This window comes from Monodelphis domestica, chromosome 2 (assembly GCF_027887165.1).
Source record: "Monodelphis domestica isolate mMonDom1 chromosome 2, mMonDom1.pri, whole genome shotgun sequence".
Taxonomy (NCBI): domain Eukaryota; kingdom Metazoa; phylum Chordata; class Mammalia; order Didelphimorphia; family Didelphidae; genus Monodelphis; species Monodelphis domestica.
Genome location: NC_077228.1, coordinates 224914285 through 224927056, shown reverse-complemented (window position 1 = coordinate 224927056; position 12772 = coordinate 224914285). Strand labels below are relative to the sequence as shown.

Below are 12772 nucleotides of genomic sequence, written 5' to 3'. Positions count from 1 at the left end.
TAATCCATTCTGCTATTCGTCTACGTTTTATGGGTGAGTTCATCCCATTCACGTTCAAAGTTATGATTGTCACTTGTGGACTCCTTGGCATTTTGATATCCTTCCCTAATTCTAACCTTTCTTCTTCAGCTCTAACTTTTTAATCCAGTGATTTATTTTAAATCAGTCCCCCTTGTCCCCTCCCTTGATATATTTCCCTTTCTAGCCCCTCCCTTTTTGTTCCCTCCCCCACCCCCCTCTTCTTCCCTCCATTTTTATGTTCCCTCCCCCCTACCCCCTTGGTTTTCCCTTCTCCCTACCCTTGTTGGGTAAGATAGAATTCAAGATCCCAATGGATCTGGATGTAGTAAGGTTTAAGTAAAAACTCTCTTCCTCTCCTTCTTATAGGAGTTTTCTTCCCTTCCCCTTCCCGTGTGAATCTTTGTGTGAGAAAGATTATTCTATTTGGTCTTTCTTTTCCCCCTATTTACACATTACATTTTTCCCAAATGTTAATGTACATAGATTGATATAAATATAGTCCTTATAGAAGAGAGTTTGAATAAAAGAAAAAGATAACATTTTTCTCCTTTTCCCTTTCCTTTGTATTTCCCTTTTCAGGTATCCCATGATCTTTGTTTTTCGATATCGAACTTTCCACAGAGCTCTGGTCTTTTCTTTGCAAAAACTTGGAAATCTTCTATTTTGTTGAATGCCCATACTTTCCCTTGGAAGTATATAGTCAGTTTTGATGGGTAGCTGATTCTTCGTTGAAGGCCCAGCTCTCTTGCCTTTCTGAAAATCATGTTCCATGCCTTACGGTCATTCAGAGTGGAACTTGCAAGGTATTGTGTGACCCTGATTGGCATTCCTTTATATCTAAATTGTCTTTTTCTGACTTCTTGTAAGATTTTTTCTTTTGCTCGAAAGCTTTGGAATTTGGCGATTACATTCCTGGGAGTTGTCTTTTGGGGATTTAGTGTAGAGGGTGTTCTGTGAGCTCTTTCAGGGGCTGTATTGCCCCCTTGTTCTAAAATCTCTGGGCAATTTTCTTTGATTATCTCGTGTATTACGATGTCAAGTTTGCTGTTTATTTCTGTCTTTTCTGGAAGTCCAATTATTCTTAAATTGTCTCTTCTCCTTGTTGGTGAGATATTTTATGTTCTCTTCTAATTTCTTGGTGTTTTGGCTTTGCTTTATTAATTCTTGCTCATTTTCTTCCAGTTGGCTGATTCTTACTTTTAAAGCCTGGTTTTCCTTTTCAGTTTGGTCAAACTGGTTTTGTAGATGCATGAATTTCTTTTGCATTATTTCCTACTTTTCCTCCCAGAAGGCTTCCATCTTTTTTATCATTTCTGATTCAAATTCTTCATGGGTTTGTGGAGAATTTCTGTTTCCTTTGGAAGATTTCGGAGCATTTGCTTGTGTTTCCTCTTCTATTTCCTCTGTATTTTGTATTTTTGCTCCATAAAATGAAGTCGCCCCCTTCTTCTTGTTTTTATTGAAGTGCTGTGGTTTTTCTGTGCTGTTTGCCATCTCTATCTGAGTGGGGAGGTCTAGCTTTTCTTATCTCCGTCTGGTGTTCAGAGGCTTTAGCCCCAGGCAAATTGTCCGTTCATGGGTGTTACTGCTCTCAGTTCCCTCCCGATGCTTCTTTGTTGCCTTACTCCCACACTCTGAGCCTGGCTTTGCACTGTCCCTGAGATATCTCAGAGCCTTTGTGGGCCAGAGAGGCCTGCACTCTGAGGGGGGAGGGGCCAAGGCTTCCCAGTGCTCTGAGGGCTCCTGATAGGATTAACTTCAGTTGGGTTGGATTGAGTGTGTCTTAAAGCAGGGACCTTCCCTGAGACTCAAATGGAAGGATCCAGCCAGGGGGCTACAGGCTCCCCTTTGTCTCTCTCTGTTTCCCGGCTTTCTGGGTGCCTCTGTGACTGGCTGAGGTTGTTTTCAGGATGTGGCCTTCTGAAAGGACCCAGCCCTGGGGTCCTTTTGCTGGCTCTTAGGTTCCCGCTGCTGCCTTGGACTCAGCGCTCTGGGTTGGGGGGGATGGGTCCTGGGACCTTCCTTCTGCCTATCCCTTAGATCCAAGTGATCTTGGGTTCTGGCTTTTGGGGGGCCGTACCTTTTGATCCAGGTCCAGGAGGAGGGTTCCCTGGATCTATCCTGTTGTTTGTTTTGAACTTCGGTGTCCTAGGAGCATACAGTTTGAGATCGGTAAGGAAGGGGTTTCCGGAGATCTGAACTTTAGCTCTCTCTAAGCCGCCATCTTGACCGGAACTCCAAAATGTTCTTAATTATTTCTTATTCTAATATTATTATTGATTGGAATTTGTTGTCCAGAGCACCAAAATTGCTAGTTCTAGTTCTGTCTTACTGGGAAGGAAGGCACATAGGAAATTAGAGAATGGAGGGAATCTGTCCATGGGGTTTTCCTGAAAAAGATATTAGAGTAGTTTACCATTTCCTTCTCCAGTTTTATGCAGGCAGGGGTAAAGTGAGTTGCTCAGGGTCAACACAGTTGATAAGTATCTGAGGAATATTTGAACTCTGATCTTTCTATCTCTAGGTCCAATGCTCTATCCACTCTATCACCTATTTGAATGATGCAAGGATATAAAAGTTCAAAAGCACTGAATTTTTAGTTGAACTAACATAGCCCCCTTCTAATATGAATTAGCCCCACTAATATTAATTCATATTCATCCCATCAGGTATCAAGCTGAAGGTTACCTCTGTATGGGTCAGTGGAAGAAAAAAATGGATTTGAGAAGGAAACTTAATCAAAGACGATTACAGGTAAGTTATTATTTGATTTGAGAAAGTAGATTTTTTTAGATACTTAAAACTAGTTTTGAAACAAGTCTGAAAAGAATTCAAATAATTCATTAGCCAATACAAGTTACTATATATATGAAAGGAGAAAAATTGCTTTTCTTGCTCCCTTCCTCCCACCAAATCTATAATTCCAATTATTAATTCAGACTCTTTTTTTCTTCACCATCCTCTGATTATCAGGTTGAATAATCCTCCCCCTACAAACACACACACACACACACACACACACACACACACACACACACACACACACACACACATACACACACACACTCAGCACTTCAATGAAAGACTAATTGCTCAGTCATTTCAGTTGTGACCCTATTTGGGTTTTTCTTCACAGCTGTACCGGAATGGTTTGTCATTTCCTTCTGCTCATTTTACAGATGAGGAAACTGAGGCAAATGGGGTTAAGTGACTTGCCCAGCATCACACAGGTTATCAGTATCTGATAACAGATTTGAACTCAGAAGATGAATCTTCCTAACTCCAGACCCAGCATTCTAATCTCTGAACCACTTAGCTGCCCAAGGAAAGACTACAAAGAGTTTAATTAAATTAATAATCACTCTTCTCCATTTATCTAACCTCAATTGTTTCTTCCTCTTTGATGATTATTATTAGCCCAGTTGGCCATGAAAACTCTATGCTGGGTAAAATTCCCATACTCCTTCTGCTAGGGCATCTGATGATCCCTAGCTTTGAGCACAACTTGATTCTATGTTGTGAGACTGAATATACCAAGTTTCTCCCTCCAGCAGCAAGGCAGTGATTTTAAAAAAAAAACATGCATAGCAACAAAAAACAGCAGAATGGAAGAATAGGAAAAAGCATTAAAACAAACCAGAAAAGGACCTTGTTTCTTGACTGAATTCAGTTTTATTGTACAAGCAGTGCAAAAAAGAAAAAAAAGGAGCATGATATAGAGAAGGTAAAATGACATTAGAAGACTTTAATGTTTAGACACAAATTCACATGGAAGGTAAAGTATATTGATACCTTGAAAATGCTTTATTTAATTTCCCAAGATGTAACTTTGCCTATAAAGCTGAACTCATCTTTGGAGCAACCTGAGACCCCAGCTCCAATTCTATGCCCAGCTGCCAGGGCAGCAGTACAAGTAGACTCCCCACTTTAGTCCCCATCCCACTCCATTCCCTCACACCACAGAATCCCCCAATAAACAGACAGATGGGAGGTAAAGTCTCAACTGAAGCTGATCCCTACTTGTGAATATTTCTTTCCTCCTACCAGTGGCTCTTATTTCATCACCTCTCCTATAGCCTCTTTTCCCAACTAGGGTTTTCCTAGCCAAAAATGACCCTCAGCACTTTATTTTTTCAAAGACATGAATATGAAGAACTGGATTGACCAACCATGACACCAGCCTCTCAGACTACCCTTTCATAAGGAAGTCCTGAGTGAATGAATGAATGATTGAAAAAAATTATTCAGCATTTACTATGTTCCAAGTACTAGGTTAAGTGCTAAGAGTAGAAAAAGAAAAACTGGGATAGCCCTTTCTCTTAAGAGGCTTAAACTCAAATTGAGGAAAAGAACATATAAAAGAAAGTTCAGCTGGAGGACTGATGGCAAAACCCAGGAATCCTTAGGTTTATATATCTAAGTAGGTCAGATGAAGTATTAGGGGATGTAAATGATAATGGTGTCCTGCCTTCACCTCAAATATTTCTTTATTCTAGTAAAAGTAGAAATGGTAACTCTTTGCTAGGCTTTAAGAAAAGATAGCCATTTCAGTCAACTTAGGGAAGTGGAGAAATGGCAAATGCTTCATACATAACAGAGGGAATATCACAGGGGGCTAGATGATGTGAGAATAAGAGACTGACCCAAAATCCATTTGTAATGGGTTTGAAAATTCTGTATAAACACCTGAAAGAAAACTTCCATATATTGAAATAGTATATGGGATGAACTAGATGACCTCTAAAGCCCCTTATAACATTACACAGTTACTGGCTTCCTTTTAAGCACATAGTGTGTGCTTAAAAAGTGCTTGTTAATTAAAATTCTATAATTCTTTTATTTTAGTGAGGAAGCTGTATAACTGGAGGAGAAAAAAGTATAATAAAGCACTGGTGTATTGAACAGTGAAAGAAAGAATATGACAAGTATATCTTGTGTGATTCAGCATTCCCACCATAAAGTGAACCCTCAAGTATCTACACTAATATAGAATAGTCTTTCCAAAAATACAGGTAACCCCAAAACAATTTCTTTTTAACTATGGAATGTGTTATAGACATTCCTTGTTTTCCAGAAAAGCAATGTCAAAAACAAATCTATTTTAAAGCAAATTTGACTGTAAAATAAGATTAAGTATATTCTATTTTCCTATTGACTTTCATTTTAAAATGTGGTATATATTGCCATAGACTGGAAAATCTCCCTTAAACCAATTAAAATGGCAGTAAGACCCATGGAATCTTGGAGATTCCCTGGTATGGGGTATGATTTTCTAGCATTTTTTTGGTTCTGAAGTACCTTCTTATCATTGCCAACCTAACACTTGTTTTTTCATAAGTCATTTCTTCCTGCCCATATATACCTGACTTCACACTTCCAATTCCTCTAATTTTTCTCCTCTCATTGCCCTTTAATAAAGAGGTAATAATTCTTCAATTAGGTCACAATACTTCTCCCATGGATGCTACATTGTATTCTGGCAGTCCTTTAGTCAGAGGTTTCTATTTCTACAAAAAAAAAAAAAGTGTGCCTCCATTTATTATGTACATTTGAAATTCCATCATATGAGATTACTAAAAATAATGGATATCTAAGGTTTGGGGGATTTCTTTTCCTTTCTCTCATAATAGCATAGAATCGCTGAATGCAGAATCCTAGGCATCTAAGGAAAGAACTTCAGACTGCATCTAATCCAACTTTTTTGTTTTCCAGATAAGGAAACTAAGATTAAGAGAAAGAAAATCACTTGTATATGTTTTCATAGCTAGTGAGTGAAATAACTAAGACCCAAAAGCCTTTTGGTTCCAAGTCCAGTGCTTTTTCTTTTTTCTTTTTCTTCCCCAATATTCTTTCCTCTTTATTCTATGACCTCTCAAAATCTGAACTATGGTTCTAGTTTTCCATTGGAGTGAGAGGGCAGGACAGAGAAGGGTATCCAGATCTATGATTTTATAAGTTTAGGTAACTCCTAGTGTTTGAACTTCCCTCTACTAATGCAAATCAGCATTTTCCTTAACCTATAGTTTTGAAGAGTTGCCTGGGAATATTGAGAAATTAAGTTATTTGCCTAGGATCACACAGCTAGTATTTTCTCAAAGAAAAGCTTAAACCTAGTGGGGCAGTTAGGTGGTTCAGTGGATAAAGAGCCAGGCCTGGAGACAGGAGGTCCTGGGTTAAGAACTGGCCTCAGACACTCCTTAGCTGTGTGGCCCTGATCAAGTCACTTAACTCCCTTGCCTAGCCCTTACTGATCTTCTGCCTTGGAACCAATACTTCATATTAATTCTAAAACAGAAGGTAAGGGTTCATCTAAGAAAAAAATGATAGTAATAAAAAAGACTTGAACCCAGCTTTTCCTTTACCTTATCAACCTCACCATACTAACTTTCTCTCTCTCAATTTAAATCAAGGTCTAAAATCAAGATCAGTTTTCATTTCTGAATATGCATTGGCTCTGCAAACTAGGGTCTCAAACTAGGTTTATAAGAATAGCTCCCCTTAATTCTGTACATAGGATTTCACAGGTGAAATTCCCTGTGCTGAAAATGGCAGCAATCTAGGTCTGTGTCTACATAGACAAAGCAAAATAGATAATAGAGAGTGTGATTCAAATAATCCTTAAAATGATAAGAAAAGAGCTGGAGTAAACATTGTGAATGATCATGGCTGATCATTGATCACGCCCATCTTCTACAAACAATTGCTGAACTGTCTACCACTGTCTTGGTCCCTGGTTGAGAGTAGCTGAACAGAAGAGATGGGTATTGATGCCCGAAGACCTATAATTAGTGGTCAAATCTCCTGTAAAGTCCTGCCAAAGAAAACTGAATCATGATCCCTGCAAGCTAGAAATCTAACACTGAGAGTGAAAAATGACAGGGGACTTAGGAGTAAAGATTAGTTCCAATTCTTGTTCCTTGTAATTACAATAGTATTAAAGTGGAGATCATGTTTGTGCTTTTGGTCTGTGTAATTACAATATCTTCATATAATTTTTCATGTATGTATGTGTGTATTTTTATGTGTAAATATGTGTATATTTATTTTAATATTATACGTACATATTGTTTCATTGGTCCTACTCCAAATAAAATTTAAGTCCCTTGAGGGCAGGGAGTAATTTTGGTGTTGATTTTATTTCTCCACAAGCATACATAGTGTTTTGTTTTTAAGAGGTATTTAATAAATGCTAGAAGATAGTGACAGAGAATAAACTGACCAGAAGGTGACAGATAGTGTATTTCTAAAAGCACAGCATCAAAAACAGCATTCAGAGACCTTCCCCATATCTCCATGGAAACTTCCAAGTCTCTCAGTGATACAATTGGTTAGAATTTCAATGACTGCTTTAAAATGGTTGCTTGACCTAGAAACAGAATTCATAGGATTGGCCATCCATTCCTTCTGGGCATAGATTCCCATCCTTACCCTCACCAAAAAAATAAGAAAGAGAAAAGAAAAAAATCCTTAGATTACAAGAATACCAATAGAGGGATAGTATTCTATCTCTCTTCTTTCATACTATCCCAAACCCCAGCCAGCCCACTCTTCTCATATATTTCTGGTGTTTAGAAAATATGCTTCATTCTCCCCTATTTTGCCAGATGTATACATTCAGGACGCAGAATTGTCTGGAGCTAAAATTGTGATGAGAAGCAACATGGAACATGCTAACCTTAGAGTCAGGAATCCTTGAATTTGAATTACTTTACCCTGGACATCCAGGTTGTGTGAACCCTCTTGGTGCTCCCCAAACAACTCATTAAGACTATAACTGCAGAATAATTTTAGCAGTATAATACCATCCCATATCTTTCCATACTATACCAAGCCATATCATAACACACATATCATACCATACTACCAGTTGGAATTGGCATAGGGAATTTTTTCCCCTAGAAGTTTCTTATACATATAAAATCACAAGTCCAAAAGTTTGTAAATGAGTACAATGTCAGTTTGCATGAGAACTTTCACATCTTTTAGAGTAAAGGAAAATAGAGCTTGTCTAGCTATATTTTTTAGAGTATTTTTCTTTTTTTTTTTTAATTTCCCCACTTTGCCCAGGTTGAAAGTCCAGAGGCCACTCACAGACCCAGTTTCACTATTTACTTATAAGAGCTTTAGCCCATTGCATTTTCAGATCTGGCCAACTCCTCCATGAGCAACTCCCAATTTGAGGGAGTTCACCCATATTGGAGCTGGATTTATTCCCAGATTCCAATCAGTTTAGCACACTAAAGCTCAGAATTCCCAAGCTCAATCTATTAGGCTCAGTATTCTCAGTGGCAGGAATTACTGGTGTGCCCCACCATGCCCACACATCATATTTTCTAAGAAAGTAATACTTTGATAAAAGTGGAATGAACAAAAAAAAGGAATAAACAAGTGTTTAAGGTCATCTCATCTCCATGAATCCAATGGCCACACATATAAAAAGGTTGGTCCCATATTTGCTTCTTTCATTTGCCTTCTTGGTGTCATAGAAATGATTAGCTCATCCTTGACATTAGCCTCCCAGTCATAATTGTTGGGTCACTCTCCTGCCTCAATTGACAATTATCATAAGCACTAAAGCTATAGCAGGGGAAAAGCCAGAAGGATCAAGTAATAGTTAAGCTGGAAAAAATCAGAATTACCTATATCTTGGTTTGGCTGCTGCTAGCCTGTTGGGATTATCACTAACTCTAATTATAGATCAATCAACCTACTTTTTTCATGTCATCCATCCACTTTAGAAAAGACATAGCTGCATAGCCCCGGCCAGTATCAGTTGGCAAGAAGACTTTAAAGATACTTTCTTATGATAATATATGTATAACCCCTTGAAATTGTTTGTCAATTCCAGGAGTGGGGAGGGAAAGGGGGAGAAAGACAGCATGAATCATGTAATCATGGGGAAAAAATTAAAAGTAAAATTTTAAAAAAAATTAAAGATATTTGCTTAATTGTTTTTAAACCCTTAACTTCTTTCTTAGAATCAATACTAAGTATTATTTCTAAGGCAGAAGAGCAGTAAGGGTTAAGCTATGTGGGGGTTAAGTGACTTGCCCAGGGTCACACAGCTAGAAAGTGTCTGAGGCCAGTTTTGACCCTAGAATCTCCCAACTCCAGGTTTGGGTATGTATCCACTGAGTCACCTACCTGTCCCTATTTCCTGATTTGATGTTTGTGTTCATTTCATTTTTTACTCTCTGACTGCTTATACTAAATATGGACCCATAGGATGTTCCTATCCTAAAGAAAAGTTCATTGTAAAAATTACTGGAATTCTTATGCTTGAACAAGAAGATAAAAATATGCCCTAGTTCATTGGCTTTGAAAGTGTTACTAAATACAAAAAGGGGGTTTAATTTAACTTTGACAACTACGATACTTCATACAATCTTTTGTGAGTTGGAAACAAACTACTAATAGCCCCTTAAAGATGATTTTGACCATAAGAATGTGACCAGTAGAATAAAAGCTCCTTGAGAGCAATTGTCTTTGTATCCCCAGCATTTAGCACAATATCTTGCACTATGAGGCAGCTAGGTGTCACAGTGGATAAAATGTTGGACCTGGAGTCAGGAAGACCTGAATTCAAATCTAGCCTCAGATACTGCCTAACTGTGTGACCAGGGGCAAGCCATTTAACCTCTGTTTGCCTCATTTTCTTCAGTTGTCAAATGGAGATAATAACAGCACCAATCTTGCAGGGTTGTTGTGAGGATCAAATGAGATAATATTTGTAAAGCACCTAGCACTGTGCCTGGCATATAGCAGGCTCTATATAAATGCCTTCTCTCCTTTGCACATGGTAGACCTTTAATAGATGCTTGTTGAAATGAATTAAGAGCATCATGGAAAAAGAATGGCCCATCTAGACCTGGAGGGGTTAGATAGCCTGGGACAGGTGAGAGCAAAAAAAAAAAAAGCAACTACTGAACCCCTCAAATAGTCCCATCCTTCCTTCTAAACTATTAAAAATCTCTTTCAAGTTGTATATCAAGTAAAATAATAGCAGTAAAGAACATTTCAGATTTACTTTTTAAAAAACCCTTATTTTTTTTGTCTTAGTAATACTCTAAGAAAGAAGGGGGAAAGTTAGATAAATCAGGTTAAATGTCTTGCCTAGGGTCACACAGATCAGAAGTGACTGAGGCCAAATATGAACCCAGGTTCTCCAGACTCCAGACCTGGTGCTCTATCCACTATGCTACCTAGTTGCCCCTCAGATTTACTTCTTAATTAATGTGGTTAAGATAGCTAAGCTTGAGAGAAGGAAGCATTCCATTTCTAGGTTTCTCTCATTGAAATACTACTCACAAGTATCCTATTTTTCTTACTTCCTACATCCCAGACCTTAACATAAGCTGTTATATGGTGATTATGAGTCAGATGTCTCCTCTATCCCCAAGCTTTTCATCTTCTACTTCTGCTACTTTATGAAGTCAGGATGGGGAAATTAGCCTTGGTTGCCCTAGTGATACTAGTGGTGGGAGCCAATGGAAGAAGGACCTGGAAAGGAAGGGTGCTCATTAAAAGGATGGAGAATGTGCACAAGGATTTCAGTTCAGTGACTCTCTTTACTTTCCCTGCCTCTTTGAAAACCCTTTCCCCACAACCATTCCTTCACCCTGCCAGGGCGCCTTAGTTTATTTAGGAGGGATTTCCTTTTTGAGTTGGCTCCTCCGGTCCAGTTTGCTCATGACCTGGGTGATGTCCACAGTATTGGCTGCTTCTCGAGCTTTGGCCTCTTCCTCCAGCTGCCGAAGGATGACAGGACTTGGGCTGGACCGGAGATGACGCCGCATGAATGGGAGACTGCTATTGAAAATGAAAGACAGTGAGAGAGGCAGGGTACAGAATTAATTTCAGTGGTGCACAAGGGAAAGCACATTGCTGCTGAGGAGAGAAAAAAAGATCTGGATGTGTTCAGTTCATTCTTCAAGTGACTTCCACTCCAATCATAGCTCCTTTGTTTCCCACCCAAAACAACTACCCTACTCCTACTTCAGACTCTCAAGACTCACCCAAACCATTTTAATAGCCTCCTAAATGGTCTCCCTACAACCTGCCAATCTCCACTACACAGGATCCTTCGTAAAGTTTTGTTCTTGTTGAGTCCTTCAGTTTCATCAGATCAAGACCACGTATAAGATTTTCTTGGCAGATACTGGAGTGGTTCATAATTTGTTCCTCAAGTGGATTAAGGCTAACAGAGGATAGTGACTTGTCCAGGGCTCATACAACTAATGAATGATAAGACTGAATTTGAATTCCAGCCTTCCTGGAATTCAAATTCAGTCTCATCTAGCATCAGACAGCTCCCAAGTACTATTCTTTTAAATGCAGGTCTGAATATGACACTACCTGCTCAAGAAGCATCAAGGACTCCTCATTGCCTGTAGAAAATTATCACATAACAAAGACCATTTGGTCTTTAAAACCCTTCACTGTCTAGCTTGAGCCTATCTTCCCAAGATGATAACATATGACTGTCCTCTACATGCTCTGTTGGTCAAACTGACCTACTTGCTATTTCCTACACATCACATCCTCTCCTCCTCCTCCTCTTCCTTTTCTTTTTCCTCTTTCTTCTCCTTCCTTTCTCTCTCTCTTTCTGTCTCTCTGTCTCCTTGTCTCCATCTCCATCTCTGTTTGTCCATTTGTCCCTCTCTATCTCCTTCTTTCTTTCTCTGTCTCTCTGTCTCTGTCTCTGTCTTTCTGTCTTCATCTCTATCTCTGTCCATCTCTCTCTCCTCTTTCTCTCACTCTCTTTTTTCTCTCCCCCTTTTTGTCTCTGTCTCTGCCTGTCTCTCTGTCTTTCTCTTTCTATCTCTGTCTCTGCATCTCTGTCTCTGTATGTCTCTTTCTCTCTCTGTTTCTGTCTCTGTGTGAACTCAAGAAGTTGAGTCAGGTTCCTGAATGGAAATGGTTTTGATCAATGACACATAAAACCCTGTGGAATTGAGCATTAGCTACAGGAAGGGTTTGGGAGGAGGGGAGGGAAAGAACATGAATCATATAACCATGGAAAATTTTTCTTAATTAAATGAATTAAATGAAAATTTAAAAATCAATTAAATTAAATTAATATTTTTTTTTAAAAAAAGAAATAGTTATGAGGCAGCTAGGTGGCTCAATGGTCGGGGAACCAGGTCTACAGACGAGAGGTCCTGGGTCCAAGTCTGGCCTCAGATACTTCCTAGCTATGTGACCCTGGGCAAGTCACTTAATCTCATTTGCTTCATACTTGCTACTCTTCTGCGTTGGAATCAATACTTAGTATCAATTCTAAAACAGAAGATAAGAGTTTAAAAAAGAAAAGGAATACATAGAATTGTCCCAAGAGTAGACTAAATGGAATCCTGATGGTGGTCATGTGTAACAGCCTCAGCATTTCCCACTTTAGTCAAGTAAAAGACTCGTTGAAGGGTTTGGGCTCTGTCTTCATGTCTTAGAATCCAGTGTTATGAAGCACCCTGTGTGGAAGCCATCTACTCTGCTTTATGGACTCAGAAGAAGCCTAAGCAAATTCCTACAAGGCTATGACCTGCTTCCAATCTAGAGGCTATCTCCAGGGTTACTGCCAACATGACTAGGAATTCTAGATGCCCAGGCAGAGCCATGACTAGATTTTTTACATACTTGCACACAAATGCACATACACCAAGTTCCTTCAGTGGAGAAGTAAACACTACCATGTCCTAGGGGAGACAGAAATCCTGGGATACTGGCTTAAGGTCACTGCTAAAGAAGCTGCCCC

General features: G+C 39.0%; 1 protein-coding gene across 1 annotated transcript in view; it reads right to left on the bottom strand.

Annotated features, from left to right (window-relative positions):
- Positions 1-3673: 3673 nt before the first annotated feature.
- RGS9 (regulator of G protein signaling 9) overlaps positions 3674-12772 on the bottom strand; it is a 95203-nt gene continuing 86104 nt past the window's right edge. Inside the window, exon 17 of the mRNA XM_007482755.2 lies at positions 3674-10830. Within this exon, the coding sequence (XP_007482817.2) occupies positions 10659-10830 (172 nt within the window). The 3' untranslated portion in view covers positions 3674-10658. The remainder of the gene's footprint in view (positions 10831-12772) is intronic.